This window comes from Ornithodoros turicata, chromosome 6 (genome assembly GCF_037126465.1).
Source record: "Ornithodoros turicata isolate Travis chromosome 6, ASM3712646v1, whole genome shotgun sequence".
In the NCBI taxonomy this organism is placed as follows: Eukaryota; Metazoa; Arthropoda; class Arachnida; order Ixodida; family Argasidae; genus Ornithodoros; species Ornithodoros turicata.
In genome coordinates this window covers 4991863-5009728 of record NC_088206.1, presented here as the reverse complement: position 1 = coordinate 5009728, position 17866 = coordinate 4991863, and the positions used below count along the sequence as shown (strand labels likewise).

Genomic DNA, 17866 nt, shown 5'->3' with positions numbered 1-17866 from the left:
CTGTGCTGTCTGCGGTTTTTCCTGGGTTTTCCTCAGACGCTTTCAGACATATGTCGGCACAGTTCCCTTCCCCTTAGAAGTCGGCCCAGGACGCACATTCCCCCAGGGCGTCAGTCGTGACGTTGCCCACATACGTGAGGCCGACAACGGCAAGCCCTATCACCACCGACCTCTTTCCCCTCTTTCCCTTAGAAGTCGGCCCAGGACGCATATTCCCCCAGGGCGTCAGTCGTGACGTTGCCCACATACGTGAGGCCGACAACAGCAAGCCCTATCACCATCACCACCACCACCGACCTCTTTCATTGACAGTAACGGAAAATGAACAGTCACTGTCTATTTTCTTGCCTCAATTTTTATTTTGGTTTAATTCGTTTGATACGAATTTCGGATGATACGATTTTTTTCCGCGACCCCGTGAGATTCGTATCATCGAGATTCTACTTGTATACTATATTGTGCATGTGTGTATGTTTGGTAATCGTACTGAAATGTTTTGTTGGTTTCCCTTGTGTTTCACGGCTGGATTTCCATACTATATTTGTTTTCTTCCTTTATGTCAACTATACAGGCCTCACTCAGCTGGTCTCACCTTTGTAGCTTTTTGCCTGCACCTCCCACCAAGCTCTCGATAGAATATAAAGCTTATTGTTATTTTACTATTACGCTCTGCAACGCATGCCGTTCACGCTGTAAAAACGGATGTCTCGACTCAGAACTTCTGATCCTTCTGGGCAAGTAACATTCGTCTGCTAGTTAAAGCTTCCGACTTTGTCTCCTTCTATACGTCATTCAACTGTACAATAAATTTGGAAACGGGTGCCAGATGCGAAAACGCATAGCCGGAAGAGAGTTTCGCTTGTTTGTTTGTGTTTATTCGTTTATTTTTCGCGTCTCCCTCCCGTTTTGCCGCAGACGTTCGACACGGCACGCGAACGGGTGTGGGAACAGAGTTCGTGGAGGGAGTCCCGCAGGCCGTCGCCCCAGCAGTCGAGTAGGACATCAATTGAGTTGATATTCCGTCAAGGCGACGTGGAGACGCTTTGGAAACGGTCCCAGATGTCGCGATGACGTGCCGTTCCCGAGGGCTGGCCATATGCAGGTGAGTGGAGTGTCGTCTGCCACTTGGAGTGTCGTCTGCCACTTGCAATAACGCAGACGATCTTTGTGGAACTGCAGACGACAATTCCTTATTGGTCAATATATCGAATTTAAGCCTGGAATAAGGTTAATCAAGTTGCTTATATGTGTGGCGACACGTAATCGAGCTCGTTTTAAGAATCGATTGCGTATGTTATCTAATATCCAAATAATAATCCAAATGTCCGAAATTTGAAAAACGAAAGTGTGCTTAGAACTGCAATTTTTCACAGCGTCATCCTCCTGGTTATGCTCTCCTTGTGCGTGTACCTTGCTCGTCCGACGTTATACTGGACAACAGTATACAACCAGGATGTATCGTCCCGGACCTCCATGCGATTATTTTACAACCGTGTACCCAAGTGTGGTTCGACAACACTCCTTACTTTGTTACGACGTTTGAGCGGCATCCATCAATTTCGCCATGTTCATTCCAAAACTTATGACAAGCGTCTGTTATCACGTCCTGACCAGGTAGGTAGTCTCATACTACAGAATCCAAAGGAAATATTGTTTTTTTTTGTTTTTTTTTTTACAACGCAATAAACATTTTGTCTTGCTTATAGTACATAGCGTTCTTATTTACCATATAGGAGGAATTAGCGAAGATGATTTCGTCAGAACCCGCTCCCCTGAGTTACGACCGCCACGTTTATTTTCTAGACTTTCCAAGGTAAGCACAGCGATGACTCACTGCATCGTTATAAATGGACTTGAATGATGCATCGTTGTAAAAGTTTCGTCATCTATGATTGAGCCATATGGTGGATTTGCATTATCAGCTCTGATAAAGCAAATCCACCATGGCCCAATCATTTCTCTCTTTTCTCCCATTTAGATTTCTCGCTTCCTCTCTTTTAGATATCTTTTTTTTCTCTCTCTCTCTTGCATTTTTTTCTCTTTTTCGAACTTTCTAACAATAATTGATCTTGATTAAAACTATTTAGTTTTGGTTTGTCACCTCCATCGTACATCAACGTACTTCGAGAACCAACGGAACGGATTGCTTCTTCATTCTACTACAGACACTCCGTAGGCCGCGGAAACCTCAGTGTCGCATGGCGGCAAAAGGTGATTCTCATTCTGACTTATTTGAGGCAAATAACTGCGCACGAACACAAAGACGCGCCTTCCCGATTCGTTATATGCAAGCTGCGGCAAAGCTTGGACCTCTTTTAAACGGGTGGTGCATAAGACATCGCATAAACATTTCTTCTTCTTCTTATTATTATTATTATTGCAGAGCCTCGAAGACTGCATCGTACAAGGGCACGCAGAATGCAGTTTCCTTGAAGGCCAGGAGAACCATTGGGCGCTCACTGTACCATTTTTCTGCGGTCAGGACCCGCATTGCACGTGAGCACATTCGGTTATAGCGATGTCTCCGTGGAAATGAAACGCTGTATCCAGTTTTCGCTGAACGGTGTCGTTGCCCGATCTGCTACCGTCATGCACAGCGAGCACTTTGTCTTAGCAGCAGCAGCAGCAGCATAGCGTGCCACACGTAGGGGCGTCGGAAGGTGAAGGCAGAGGGGGCGGTCGCCCCCCTGAGTTTTCGCTCTGAGGGTCGCCAGCCACCCCATTTTTCATCGGATTGCATGGACGAGTCGTTTCTATAATAAGCACATCAATGGCTCCTCTGGGTTAGCTTAGGGTTCGCTCCCCCCTTCCAAAAAGGACGTATAATTCATTGGTGTAAGGGCATAATTAATTTGTGGATAAGGGAGTGAAAGAGCGTCCTTGTGTGCTTCACCGCGACCAGCCACGACAAAAATATGTACACCGAAACCAATTAATTACTGCAACAAATGACCCGCTTCGGTGACTGATTTTTTTCTAGGTGTCCAGGTGAAAGTCCCAAAAGGGGTAGTACCCATTTTAATGCCCTGCTTTAGAAGTGATGTTTTTTTCAAGAAACGAATTTGAATTTTTTATTTAATGAGCGCCTCCCACACTCATCCACACGGTGCGCAGCTTGTAGGTGGTATCGGACAGATACTTAAAAAAAAAGAAATTTATTCGATTGGTGCACGAGTTCGGGAATTATTTAGCCCGGGGATTTAATTGAAACACCCTGTATATACAGGGTGTTTCAGCTAAAGTGATAAAAATTCTAACTGGCGACGTACTCGCCGGAGGATTGTGGGACTTTGGATAGTTTTTCATTAATTTTTTTAAAATTTTGTTAATTTTTGAATTTTTAATGAAAGGGAAACTTCTGTTTCTCACTTTAACTTTGAAAATTGCCAAGCGAACCTCACTTTTTTTTGACAGAAACATGAAGTCCTCCATGGATAACCACAGACCCAACAAAAACCATGCACAGTATCACAACAGAAATAGTCGAAAAAATTAGTAAAAATTCCGCTTTAGCCCCGCCTGCTTGATTGTCGCAAAGAAGAGCGCAATCGTCATTCGTGTCGCTGACCACTGAAATGTCGATGTGACAGCAGAATTACAACCGTAACTCCGTGCAACGACCATAATATTTCACCCCAACTTTTTTTCATCACTACATCAAGCAGATTACGCTGTAAACAGTAATAAAAAAAATTTATGGTGGTTTATGGTTATCTCACAAACACAATTTTTGTTGCTTGCAGGCTGATACAAAATACATGGGCACTCCAGAAAGCTAAAGAAAACATCGATCAACATTACACCGTCGTAGGAGTTCTCGAAGAACTCAACTCCTCTCTAGCACTACTCGAAGAAAGGCTGCCGCAGTTTTTCCGCGGAGCTCGGCACGTCTTCCGCGAGCAAAGTAAGTAGTGTGTATATGCACCAGAAACCTGCGTTAATCTAAGTGTCCCACTAAAGTATGTTGCTGTGCTGTCCTCACCAGGGCTCCACCAGAACCGTAACAAGAACCCGATAAAGAGGCCCGTCCCAACGTCCGTGAGAGAAATGCTGCGGAAGAACCTCAGCCACGAGTACGACTTGTACGACTTTGTGCAGCAGCGTTTCCGCCGCCAGTTGCAGACATACGTTGAGCCTACGTCGTTAGGTTTACGATAATTTTTATTGTATTGCCTATGTACATGATAGCAAACAGAGAACGACGTACAAGGTAAGAGTACTCGCTCTCTGCTCAAAAGCCTGGTCCATGATAACACGTTCCGTACCGTGTTCAGTTTTGCACAGGTTCAACTAAAATGGGCAGTCGTGCAATTACAAATAAAAATTATTTATGTTTGTTATGACCTAGTTTCTGCATGTTGCGTGCATGCGTGAGAGTCCTCGTGATTGCGGACTGGAATGCAAGCCTGTGAAATGATGTGTCACAGTAAAAGAAACCGCAAAGGGCGTTGTGTGACAGACACAGACGTAGCACATAATTTGTACATGAATGTGATGGGAACGTTAGTATGAAAATAGCGTTAGTAGGAATCACATCTCCGAGTACTCGTAAAATTAATAATAATAATAATAACAACAATGATTGAGTGTAGATTCACATGAAACGAACAAATAAAGATGTAGATTAAGAGTTGGCTTCGACTAAACGGTTAAGAGACATCAGCTACGTAAAAACCTTTTTGATCACTACTCTTTTGGGCAAGTAAAAGTCCTTTCCTCATGATCTGTTTGAAGACAACGAAGATGAAAACGAAATCATGAACTACAGGCTTCAACTTCAGCAAGAGCTACTTACAGCAGTCACATTGCCAGAGCCGTTCCGAGGGGGTGCAAGTGGGGCAGCCGCCCTCCCCAGAGGGGGACTTGGGACAGCACAGATCCCGGAAGCTTGTCAGGTTGGGTAATTAACGTATATAATTTTCGTCGCAGAATTTAGAGTATAACTTTTGTAATTAACTTGTGGCCATATAATTTTTTCAGTCAGATCTTTTTTTTTTGTAAAGCGTTGCAAGTGTCGAACATTTACGTGGAACGTACAGAATTACAAGTCATGTGTGTGCAGCTATGTGTGGAGAGCACATATGTGGTTTCTACACCAAATTAAAAAAAAAAAAATTTTTCTGGCCATTGCTCAATCTTTAGAAAGAACTTCTGGAGAGGGGGGGGGGGGCACTTCACAGTCACCAGGCGGAAGTCGTCCCCGGGACGGCCCCGCACGTTGCTAAGGTACAAAGGTTAGGGGACTTTCGTGCATTGTCCCGCTGCAAAAAACATGGTGTACACACTTCACTGTACATAAAAACAGGGTGGAACAGGCTTGCACTCAAGTCAACACGTGATGCACCACAGTAATGACTACTGTCCATTCTTCAAGGCAAGCAGGGATATGTTGATCTTCAACCAGTCTCACTCAAGTGGAATGCCATCCTTCACCGCGGCAGGAAGCCTCGCGGAAGCGAGCCGTGACATTTACACTTTGTTCACAGTAAAACAGGGAGGGGGGGGGAGAAGAAGTTTTGTTCAAGAAGCAACGAAAACGCAGTTGTCCATCACCTTCGCCTTAGCAGCAGGCAGAACGATACATCGAGATCAGTCTGTCCCGACGACACACGTTTCTCCCCTTTTGAGTAAGACAAAACGCTAGAATTAAGGCAGTACGTCCTGCCAGGTACGTCCTTCAAATTTCCTCCTCCCACGAACTCTGCGTAGTGTGTGGGGAGAGGGTACAGCCTAACAACATGTCAGCACAAATGTACAGCCATCATGCTCACTGCCAAAGAAGGTAGATTTAAAGTAGAATACCAGCTGCGGTCGATGACCCACGTAAAACACTCAACACAACTGAAGTAAAAAATAAAATTAAAAAAATGCGTGGTAGTGGCTCCGAAAGCGTTAGCAGGATGAGACAGCTGGTGAACTGTTCAACGGGGACACGTAAAAACTTGCAAAGGAGCAGCCATTCTTCGGGGCACACAAGTCCAACTGTCAGCCAGCAGCAAAAATCGCTTCTGTTCCGCGGAAATGCCGCACCAACGTTCCAGTCTCAAGATAATCTTAGATGAGGTATCCACACAGGAGATCTAATCATATGAGATCTCTCTCTTCACTCCGAACACTTCCTCAAAACTACTGCACAGGATAACTTGGATTTCAGGCGAACCCCACGCATGATCTCGCCTCCGCAGTCTCCTGATGGCCTCGCACGATGCTCGTTCAACATTAAGCATTCTCACAAGTAGTTATATCTCACATAAAGGCCTCTACGCTGAAGAGGACTCCATGGGGCAGCGTTATGTCGAACCCTCTCAGTAGGCAACCGAGGCCTCCTTATACTCGGAACCTTCCATGGTGAAGAAGTCCTCGAGCTTCCACTGCAGGGTCTCGAAGGTGGGACGCTTCATGGGGTCCTTGTGCCATGTTTCAAGCATGATCTCGTATAGGGCGGGTGGGCAGCCGGGTGGGCATGGCATTCTGTAGCCGTGTTCTACCTGATGCAATACCTCTGCGTTCGTCATACCTGGGCAAAAACGTGGGTGTGTCAGCAAGGAATAAAGGTCGTGACTAGGGCCTGACTTTTTAGGGTTAAACCCGTATCCGCCCGATATTTACCCCCCCGAACGAAATCTGTAAAATTCGGGTTTAACCCGAATCTACCCGAAAACATCCGGGTCGCGTGGCACACTCGTAAGCGTGCATTAAAATAAAGTTTGATAACATTGCTAAACATTAGTTCCATGTTAAGACAAATTTTTATTAAACAAAAAAAAAAATCACCCGAATACACCCGAATTCTTGACGACAGAATATGCCGTAACGGGATTTAACCCGAATTTTCGAATGAAAAATATCACCCGATATTTACCCCCCGAATTTGGCCAAAAATAAAACCCGAAAAAGTCAGGCCCTAGTCATAACTAGAGCCTGAAGGTTTCGGGAAAAATTTTTTTGCTAAATTCGGGGGGTTAAAAATCGGGTAAGTAAACGCGCGCACTAAATTCACGCAAATTCGGGTGAAAAAAAACTTCCAGTGCGCTAAATTCGGGGAAAAATTGGGCCCAGTTACTCAAACTAACCGTAGTGGTTTGGTCCAAACGGTGATGTAACTGCATTTTTCTGCCAAACAAGTAAGTTAGTGCGTTCCTACAGACATCCCAGCGAGGGCAATTTGTGGGATAAAAAATCAGCTTTCACCCTAAAGAGGCAACCTTCAATTCGGGGTGCAAATTCGGGGAAGAATCGGGTAAGACCCCAAAACTCGAGGCTCCAGTCATGACGTGCCGCACTCAGACCGACTCCACAGTCGACAGGCGCACGGAGAGAACAACAGACCTGGATAGGGGATGCGGCCGTAGGTGACTAGCTCTGTGAGGAGTATACCAAAGGACCACACATCCGATTTGATGGAGAACTTTGAGTAGTTTGCCGCCTCGGGGGCCGTCCACTTGATGGGGAAGCGCGCCCCGACGCGGGCCTCGTACTCGTCCTCCCGGATGAGCCTGGCCAGGCCAAAGTCCGCAATCTTCACTACGTTGGCGTCCCCCACCAGGATGTTGCGCGCCGCCAGGTCCCGGTGGATGTAGTTTTGGGCTTCCAGGTACGCCATGCCGGCCGCTATCTGCGCTGCCATGTCCACCAGTTGCGGGAGCTGCAGCGACCGCCCTTTGCCCTGCGTGTTACGTGCACACGCGTGAGTAGGATTTCTTTTACGAAATGTGGAACACACGAGGCAACTACGTAGGAGGGTACCCACAGCATAGGTCGACACATTTCTTTCTAGAAATTCATTCAACGTCGTACTCGCAGCCCATCACATCCAGCAGTGATGGCCAGTAAACTCCATGTAGTTAAACTACCTGATTGTAGTTGAAAAGTAGTTATAAACTACTTGCAGAAATGTAGTGTGCAACTACTAGTTAAACTACCTGATTGTAGTTAAAAAGTAATCATAAACTACTTGCAGAAATGTAGTGTGCAACTACTAGTTAAACTACCATTTCGAGTAGTTAATTACAGTAGCTAGGTAGAGCAATTGCGCTGTGCACGTGTACTAAATCTTCACTTTTATCGCTGCTTGTGATTCATATTTAGGTGTCTAAGAACGCTACAGAATGGGATTGGTGTTGATGTACAACGTTAAGTAGTTATAGATGTAGTTAAACTACATTGCAATAGTTAAAGAAGTAGTTTTAACTACCTCCCCTGAAAAGTAGTTGAACTAGTAGTTAAACTACTCCATCGCAAAGTAGTTAGTAGTTATAGTTAAACTACTGTAGAAGTAGTCAGTGGCCATCACTGACATCCAGATCACAACCCATTAACATCACTACACGTAACTGAACTTCAACACCATAGCGCATCATAGGCCATCGTTCAACATCGCATCATCCTCCACGAGGCGATTAGGAACGACGTCCATGATCACCACGATGAGCAAATTTGCTGACCTAAAAGTCGGAAGGAATTCACGAGGCACTGACCTGTAAGAACTCCAAGAGGGAGCCATGCTTCATAAGCTCCGTAATAATGTAGATGGGCTCTTCCAGCGTGCACACAGCATAAAGCTGCACAAGCTTTGGATGCCTCAGTTTCTTCATGATCTGCGCTTCTGCCAAGAAGTCCTTCGGGTCCATTGTTCCTGGCTTGAGGGTCTTGATGGCCACAGGCGTTGTGTTGTTCCACAGACCTTCCCACACTTCACCGAACTGCCCTTGGCCCAACTTCCGTACGAATTTCAGCGACGATCGCTCGATTTCCCACTGGTCCCTTGTGCTGTGCGACAGCCCGCTCGTCATGGGCTTCTCCACCTACAGTTCACAAAAGAAGTTGTCAGCGGATGTCGACAACGTTGCTGAAGAGTAGGGACTCTGGCTGATGCTGAAGGATCGAAGCATAGCAAGGTAAATTGGATAGTAATTCCGTAACTGCGTAGAACGAAGTAGTAAAACAAGAGAGATCTTAAAGCATTTTCTACGTCCTTCAACTACAGCCAGCAAAACAGTGAGAGATGCCGTACATCACAAATTCGTGCAAAGTGGCGTGTTAGGCAAACGTGGCGTCGGTGCACACTCATGCTGATGAAACGAAATAGGCTACAGACGCGCCTTTAAAATTTGCGGTTTTATTCGGTATCCATTCTTAAAGATAAAGAATGCTCCAGAATATTAGGGAGAAAAGCGAAAGAAAAACGTGAGGAAATCTTCAAACATGGACAGCCGTTTCCAAAGCAATGTATTTGTGAGGCTTTACGTTGTCAACATAAACACATCAAGCAGAAAGCCGAGTGGAAAAAAATCGCAAGATGTAACGGGGAACACACGAGTTAGATTTTTTACAATGAAAAGGTAACAGGCTATGTTTGCAAGGTTTATGCGTGGTTGGCTACCGGAAACGAGAAATACCCACATTTTGCAGGAAATGAAAGTAGAAATGTAAACAAAAATATTTTCGTGACCTCTACCAGAAACCGAAACAAAAATCCACTGAGGAAACGGAAACCACTATCAAAAATTGTCTGGAAACGGTAACGAAAAATTGAATTTCGTAGGTACCGGAAGCAGAAACATTACCATTTTCGGTAACCAACCTTGGTTTAAACTGCCCGTCACAAAGGTCTAAAGACAGTTTGGTACCCTCAAGTGCGCTCGAATACGAAGAGGAATGAGGAGGTGATAAAAAAAAATGTGCAGAATGTTGGACGTGACATCTGGAAACATGCATGAAGTTACATGTTCCGCTGCACGAGGGGAAAAATGAATATGAATCGTAGAAAAATAAATCTAGAAGGATTCTCATTTATATCCCAGTGCATCGACTGGCACCCCACCGTACTATCACTTTACTGTTAATGGGTAAAGCACAGCCAAGATCAAGCTCTCTCGGGTTTGCAAGTGTGTGAGTCGGCACAAAACAGCAGCATGGTCTCGTACGCAAAGCAGTAACGTTTCTACTACGCCCTAGAAAGACAACTTCGCCGCCTAACACGCTCAGTGCCAACCACTCCGTTGCATGGCATGGGTGGAGCTTCAGATTTTAGGAGAGACTGGGGCGTACCCGTTCCTGCATAGTACAGTCAAACTCCTTTACAATGAAACTCAGGGGACAGGAAAAAAAAAAAAAAATTGCAGTAAAGGTATTTCCGTTAAAAAGGATGTCCATTATTGGACCTATAGGGCTCCTGTGGGCCCGCAAAAAAAATTTGCTGTAGTGGTATTTTCGTTAAAAAGGTGTTCGCTATAAAGGAGTTTGACTGTATATATCCAAATTGCCATAGAATGGTGTACACCACTAAGCAGTGATCTGAAGAGTGAAGACAGAGCGGCGCACACATCTTTTTGTGACAACTGACAGATATCCAAGCTGTCACAACAAGGTGTATACCACTGAGCAGCGATTTCAGGAGAGAGAAGAACGTACACCTTTTTGTGGCAACTGATCTACGTCTGCTCTCTCTTTCCCTCTCCTCAAATCAGAAGCGTTAACTATGTCGTTCGGCACAACGGTTGGCGCGGAGTGGGCTATACGGCGAAGCTTTCCTTTTAGAGTGCGCTGCGGTGTTTCACCCGAGAGAGTGCGATCCAAAGCAGAACTAAGAAACAGAGGCGAGGTTGGCAGGTTAATTTTCTTTGCATGCCTGCTCGCGGGCTGAGCGAGCGAGCGTCAACCCATGCCAAAGAAAAGAAACTACCTGCAAGACCCCTCGATAGAGCGTCCCCTGTTGAGAGAGGAGAAAAAAAGAAACAAACGTTGGTCCCAGCAAGTTGGACGCCTCAAGTCTCAAAGCCTAAGTGAACGTTTCGGGGGGAGAAGAGTGAGGAACGGAACCACTGACCTGGACGCAGGGCTTGCGCAGGTTGACGCACAGACCGTCCGCATCGCTGCTGTAGTGGTCCACCAACTCCTGCAGGGTACGGAAGGTCGTCCGGCGTGCTATAAAGAAGCCCCCTTCGTCCAGCTGTCGGATCCGGTAGTGCTTTACTGTGTCTCCGTCGCGCACTGAAGCAAAGACATCCCCCCCACAGTCAATATCTGGTAACCAAATTCGTTGCTTGCCAGTCAGGCCCAAAATACCACTTCCGGTGAAGTTTTAGACGATCGTTGACATATCAGGCTTGGTACTTTTGCAGAAATGGAGGGGGGGGGGGGGGGGGGGGGATAACTACTACGTAAGGAGGCACTTGGGGCCTCCTTACATAGTAGTTATCAAGAAGCTTGAGGAAGGAGGAATGTAGTGGAGAGGTCCGGAAGAAATTTCAACTCCGCGTGGTTAAAAAAACAGTGCCCTTTAATCGGGAAAAAATTCTGGTGTAGAAGCTTCTTGACTGGAAGAGCGGGTCAAAAATTTTGGGTGAAATTTTATGGGTAGCAAAAAAAAAAAATGTATGTGTAAAGTTTCATAGTTCTTTTGACCTTTAAATTCCAGAAGGGAATATACATCCCACCTCAGAAAAGTGCACATAAGTGCCAGAAGGAACCATATTCCCTCTCTGTATTGTACATTAACCCTGAGGTTATACAGCTATCTTATGCTCTGAAAGAGCTGTGTTAATGTGGTTAGATAAGAATCCAGTGAAACAACCATCTCCAGAGCGGCTTTCAAACGAAGCTTAATGGCGTTTAACAACTCACCCAGAAAATTTGATATGCACATACAGAAGGCACAGCCATTCTTGCTTCTACTGCTAAGCATCAACACATCATCTTTTCTTCAAAACTGTTATATACATGTCATTATGAGCAAGTTTTACATGCATGTTTCTGTCTTATTTCGGCAATGGTTGCCAATCCTAATTCATGTATTGTAGCTTCTCCCCCTGGACCATTCGTTTGAAGTAAAACGGAGATATAAACATAAAAATGAGAGGAGGAAAGACTCAATTTCTTGTGAATAACTAACACACAATCTACAAGAAGCGAAAAAAAAAAAACAGCCGTCTGGCTCTACAACAACAGTGACGACAGTGTGACAATGACGTGTCAGGTGACGACAAGGTTCATGTTTCAATACGGTATGTGATAGCCTCTGAAGAGATAGCTTGCTGTGACGTTACAGCTTTTGAGGTTATTCAGAACTGCGTAATGCAGGCAAATGCTGTAGTATAACGATGGAACAATGTCTACGACTCAAGAAGTAAACACCTAACAGGGTTAGCCTTTTTTAAAGTCCACTGAAATCCAAAGCAGGTCAAGTCGAGATAGCAGCTCCCCTGAGCAATACACCTATGCAATGTTATCAGACAACCGTTTCCTGTTTTTCACTGCACAAGCGTCTTCTATATGCATGATGACGGCAAACGGGGACGTAAAATGTTTTGACAGGATGGTTTACTTGCGGATACAGATACAGACATAATGCCCACGCGACAGTTATACTCAAACTGAGCTCTTCAACGGAACCTATGACCCCATAAAATACAACTTTAAGGTGTTTTCTGGTACAAAATGACAGCACAGAAACTCGCATTAAGCCTGATGGTCCCTGAAGCTGAAGTTCCTTGTTTGAGAATCGCAGCAATAGCTTAAGCAGTACCATTTGAACTAAACAAGGTCCGATCCATAATCAACATGACGTAGTCATTAGGAGTCAAGCCAACCTTAGAAATGCTTTCGGTAGGCATAGCTTGCTTGCTTGCTTTTTATGAGGTAAGAGGGGTCAGCCATAGCTGTGGCTTGCTACTCTTGAAGGCATGAAGGCAAGCTCCCATGAGACACATAAAACAGCCGCTTGTAGCCACAGGCATTCTATGTTTGAAATCAATCAATCAATCAATCTGGTCAGTTGCCAGAGGCAGAAAAAACCACAGCTCAGCGGCATCACTAGCTGGGTGCTTATTTGGTCTAGAAGCCATTAGTTCAGGAAGAAAGTGCAAGATAAAAATCATTTTATAGCACACTTTTGACAAGCCTCTTCAAAACAGTATCACCAGAGTTTCACACTATTTTTGTTTATATCAACAGTCCAGATCCAAAGCAAAGCTCAGCAACAAGCGCTGCCATGTGCTCTCTTGCGATCACGGTGCAAAATATTCCAATTACCGTATTTTCCAGTGGATAACGCACGCATTATACATTTAAAAAAAAAAATGTTGCAAAAGGGCACTGCATGTTACACATCAGAGGTTTTTTTTTTCCCCCATGAGCATCCCAGGCAACCTGCATGCTCAATAGAACCACGCGCAAGGCCCAGTTCCTGGATGGAGAGCAACCTTTCTCTGCAGCGCCACTGTTCTCAACTGAGGGCGACATAGCATGCGCGAACCAGCCTTGGGTCATAGACACATTCGATTGTGCCCAAGACACAATAAACAACTTGTACTTAACGTACAAGTACCGGTTACTGCGTACATTAAGGGAGATGCAGAGCTTCGTTCCCGCGCCCAATAGTACGGCGTTGGAGCACTTCGGGACAGTGGTGTGTATGTTATCCTTGGGTGCGCGTTATGCATCGAACTTTTTCCGCACAATTTCCGCTAATTTTGGGTCTCCGCACCGTGCACGTTATACACTGGATAATATGGTAAATTTGCAGCTAACAATTTATAACTGAATTTTATAGCCAGCACGTTTCTTGCTACGATGTCACTGTCATTCGCTTCCCGTTTCTGTCCTGCCAAGCAATCAAGTCGCAGATTCGAGAGAAAACTTGCTGATAACGTTTTACCACATCTACAAACAGTTCTCAATCACCTTTATCTAGGATACACACACACACACATACTTGTGACGTTCGCCATGGTGCGCCAGCTCATGCCCACGTCACGGTCAACCCGAAACAGGATGTGGACGCGCTCTTTTTTTTTTTTTATCTCTGCTGGATGAAATTGTGCAGTTGGCTAGTCCTGAAATCATTCGACAGTTCCAGACCTGCACTACAGGTGTACCGTGAAGTGTAGCCCAGAATTTCTATTCTGAGCATTAAATTCCTCAACAGAAAACAAAAACAAAGAAGAACAAGAAGAAGAAGAAGAAGAAGAAACCATACCAGAGAGAGAAAAGTCGTTTCGGCGGCTCTCGCTGTCTCGGATGAGGAAGGCACCATGCTCGTTCTCTGGCAACAGCAATTTCTTCTCAGCCTCGATACGCTTGATCTTGCCAAAGTACCAGCTGATACAACGGAAGAGTTTCAGTGTGAGTCACTCCACTTTGCGGTGCACTAAATGTTCGCAAAAAAAATAGCAGCTTTTCGTGCGAAAACCCGTCATTTTCCATGTGTATATGGCACAGGTTATCTTTAAAGAAAAAAAAAAAAAAAAGAAAAGCGAGACTTGTCTTGTAGCTGTGCCTTAAACACAGATATGCCCTTTCTTTCTTTCTTTATTTCTTCCCTTTATACCATAAGGAGAATAATATCCCTGTACGAGCAGTGGTGGATTCAAGGAAGGGGGAGGGGCGATCGCCCACCCACCCAAAAAAAAAAAAAAACTTCAGTTTATAAATTGGACTTCACTCTCTACCCTCCCCCACTACAAGCTCCGACAACGGACTTCCCCCCCCATCCAAACCGATGGTCCGGATCCACCACTGTGTACGAGACCATTTGATGAGACAAACGGGCTTGCCTCTACTGGAAAATATACTCTTCGTGACTGCAGCAACACACTTTAAGACATATTGTAACTTCATATGCAGTGAGAATTATATGTTGAACAGGCTAAGAAACAGCAGAAAAAAAAAAAAGAAAGAAAAGAACTCAGCATCAATGAGCACTGGTCCTGGAGAAACTTGCAAGACATTAGTGAATGGAACAACGTGAGACAGTTTGTAGGAAGAAGGTACACTGGACCAAAACTTGTCTTTTAAGACTACATTACTCAGGTGTGAAGTCGAACGGTCAATCCAGAAGGGAGGCAGTGAGAGAACAGCGTGGGTACACCGACGTACCAAACAGAAATTCTGTTCTACGCGCCGTCGTTTCCAGACCTGTCTTACTGCCTGCCTTCGAGTTCCCACCTCCCAAAAGTCCCGAGGTGGGACTTTCCCACCCTCTACTTCTGAGATGTTGTTTTCCCTGCTTTCAATAAAATGCCTAAAACATGCAAAGGCAAAGATATATATTCTTATCTTACGACCTATCTCAGAGCAAATGCATTGTCTCTGGACAGTTTCGGCAAATAATTCTATTTTGACTGAAAGACTATGCTGCGACAATCTGACAAGGCAAGAATGAAATCGAGAGCGCTGAACCATGACTCTCACTTACTCCATGCAATTCTGCGTAACTACAGACAAACTTCGTAACACAACGACCATCACATCATTCTCTAACTTTGCAAGGAAGGGCTAGGGCCAGATTTCTCATTGAAAAATGTCATATTTTGCAGCAGCATTTCACAACAAGCAATACAGGCTGCTTCCCGACCAATGAAAGACACCCCCTTATTCCAAAGGACGTCTTTCAATGAGAATATGACCACGTGTAATTGAGCAAACCTCAGAGAAAGAAGACCTCGAGCGAGGAAAAATCGATGCTACGCAAAAACGTGCAACCTCTTCATCTATCACTTCACCATTGGTTACCGCTCGCAACACCGCCGTGCTCAAACAGACCATGCTCATGTTAGCCGCATGCAACATGACAACACGAAAAGTGGACGGAGGGCAGCCAGAACAGAACGAAAGATGCATACATACCTTCTGCCCCTTTTTTTTTTGAGTGCCAACAGTAAGGAAGGGAGAAAAAGCAGCCAATCAGCAAGGAGAGAAACACACTCGCCCACATTCAAGCTGAGAGGCAATGCACGCATGCAGAAGCTGCATGCATGACAACCTCCCATCAAATACCTCATTGGTTTCATACTACACAGAGTGAACAACATGTGTAGAACAAAAGCTGAAGCAGCATTCTGTGAAGGAAGCCATTAGCTGTGGGGAACAATCTTTACGACATAGATACTAAAGGTGCCTACTTCCTTGTTTCTTGGAAGCATCTTCGAGGGCATATTTGCTCATATACTCGATCTAGTGGTATGCAGCCATTCTGTATCGTGCATTCTTGCCAATAAATAGCCATCTTTTCGGCTATTTAGGTCTTTGGCTATGCTTCATAAGATTTTAGCAGTTCGAACATCAGCTACTATTAAAGTGAAGCTTGGAAGTTGACATCGTGTGACACTTAACTAAATTTTCACATTTTGCTTTCTCCTATCGGCACGTGATATGTTGTATATTAGTGTGAGCCTCTGTTCAACTTTTCCTAACCTCTCTCTCTTTTCAAAAATTACTTTTTTCCAACAATGCGTACCAACAGTTTGCAGTTTCAAAGTTCATATACACATTCCAACACAACCCTCAAGCGTGCATAAGCAAAAAGAAGGGCCTACAAGGCATACGTCGACCTTGATATTTTTAAAAGGGAGCAAGGAACCAACTTAGCGTAAATGTTGTGGCCGCTGTCACGCTTTAAGAGCGGGCTTGTTTTCGGGCAATTTATGTGGAGCATCAAGATGCAGAAAACATCTACTAACTGAGCGTTTTTGAAAAGAAAATCCAACAAACAAATCCGCCAAGCACATGCTCTTACAAAGCCCACATTCCCTTCATTTGCCCTACAAAGCTCACATTCTCTTTTTATCATTACAAAACTTTGCTTGCATTATATGAAAGTGCAGAGAAAAGTTTGCCAAACTCGTACTCAAGTAAAATTATCATGCACTTCGCTGAACGAAAAGCTGAAAAGACCCAAATGGAACGAATGTTTGCGACTTGCTAATAGCCATGTCTTTCGTGCAATCGGCCTTATAGTTGTAATTTGCATAATGCTGCCCATTTCAGCGCTCAGTTAAAGAAGAAGAAGAAGAAAAAAAAAGCGTGCGACTCTCCGAGAAACTGACAAACCCATGTTAGAGGCCATACGTAGGATGGGTGGCATGCGACATTCCAACACAGTCAAAACAACAAGGAAAAGCAATGATAGGAGCGATAAGAATACTAGAGAGGCCACATCGGCACCCGACACCCAAGGAACACGGGGCTCGCATCTGTCAACAAACCACATGTTTACGAGTCCCTGCCAAAGCATAATGAAAGCAGCACACGGCCCCCAGAGGGGAAAAAAAGTAGGCTAAACTTTCAGCCGTGCACTTACGGCTCAGCCTCTATGGATTTGAGTTTTGCCACATAGTTCGACGGGATGTAGCCTTCTTGCTTTGTAGCTTTGGAACGTGCAAACCACCAGTCGCCTTGCGTGTCGTTCAAGATCTCCAAGTGTTCGCCTTTCTTGAAACTGAGGTCTTCATCCGTTCGGGCATCGTAGTCGTAGAGGGCTACGAAGACTTTGGTCCCACCAGATATTGTTTCCGGAGCCTCAGCCGCTGCCGACGGCGTCGAGCCTCGGCCCATGTCGAGGTGGTGCACAGCCCTGGGTTCATGAGTAGTCACTGGCCCAACGCCGACGATATTGATCGGGGAGGCGGCTTGGGCGACGTCACCGCGATCGAGGGGCGGTTGAACTGTCTCTTTCTTGTTGGAGTTCTTGCTCGCGGAGCGACTGAAACAGCTCCCCATTGTCCTATCTAGCGTATATTACAATGGTTTACACATAACCTAAGGCATAACAACTTCCACGACATCACTTCGGACGACACACGGCAGTGGATTAGCGGAGACAGCGACCACGGAGCGGGCGGACGCACGCACGCAGCACGCAGTGAATCGCTGTTTTCCTCCGCTCAATATGGCGATTAAAAAGTAGTGCGCGCATAAAATTTGTGCTGCCGCTGTCGCGTAATTATTTTGTGCTAATAACGACAACATGAACTGCACAAAATAAAATAAAAGGTATATACGACTGCAATCGTAAAATAAAATTGTAAAACTTGGCAAGTGGGTATCAAATGGAATTGCAAATTAGCGGAATGGTTTCTTCTATCGC

At 45.1% G+C, this 17866-nt stretch overlaps 2 protein-coding genes across 3 annotated transcripts; one reads left to right on the top strand and one right to left on the bottom strand.

Moving 5' to 3' along the window:
• Positions 1–1027: 1027 nt before the first annotated feature.
• On the top strand, positions 1028–4624 carry LOC135398919 (uronyl 2-sulfotransferase-like). Its single transcript, XM_064630481.1, has 7 exons — positions 1028–1102; positions 1374–1614; positions 1734–1813; positions 2088–2211; positions 2384–2496; positions 3744–3904; positions 3986–4624. The coding sequence occupies exons 1-7, from the start codon at positions 1068–1070 to the stop codon at positions 4156–4158; spliced, it is 927 nt and encodes a 308-aa protein (XP_064486551.1). The 5' UTR covers positions 1028–1067; the 3' UTR covers positions 4159–4624.
• Positions 4144–17658, bottom strand: LOC135398917 (tyrosine-protein kinase Src42A-like). 2 transcript variants are annotated; one of them, XM_064630478.1, is made up of 7 exons: positions 17081–17658; positions 13979–14100; positions 10829–10992; positions 10685–10711; positions 8478–8804; positions 7330–7666; positions 4144–6517 (listed from the first exon to the last, which is right to left on the bottom strand). In XM_064630478.1, the coding sequence occupies exons 1-7, from the start codon at positions 17497–17499 to the stop codon at positions 6306–6308; spliced, it is 1608 nt and encodes a 535-aa protein (XP_064486548.1). In that variant the 5' UTR covers positions 17500–17658; the 3' UTR covers positions 4144–6305. The 2 variants fall into 2 exon arrangements, with proteins under 2 accessions (XP_064486548.1, XP_064486549.1); XM_064630479.1 differs by lacking the exon at positions 10685–10711 and having other exon boundaries at positions 17081–17657.
• Positions 17659–17866: the final 208 nt, after the last annotated feature.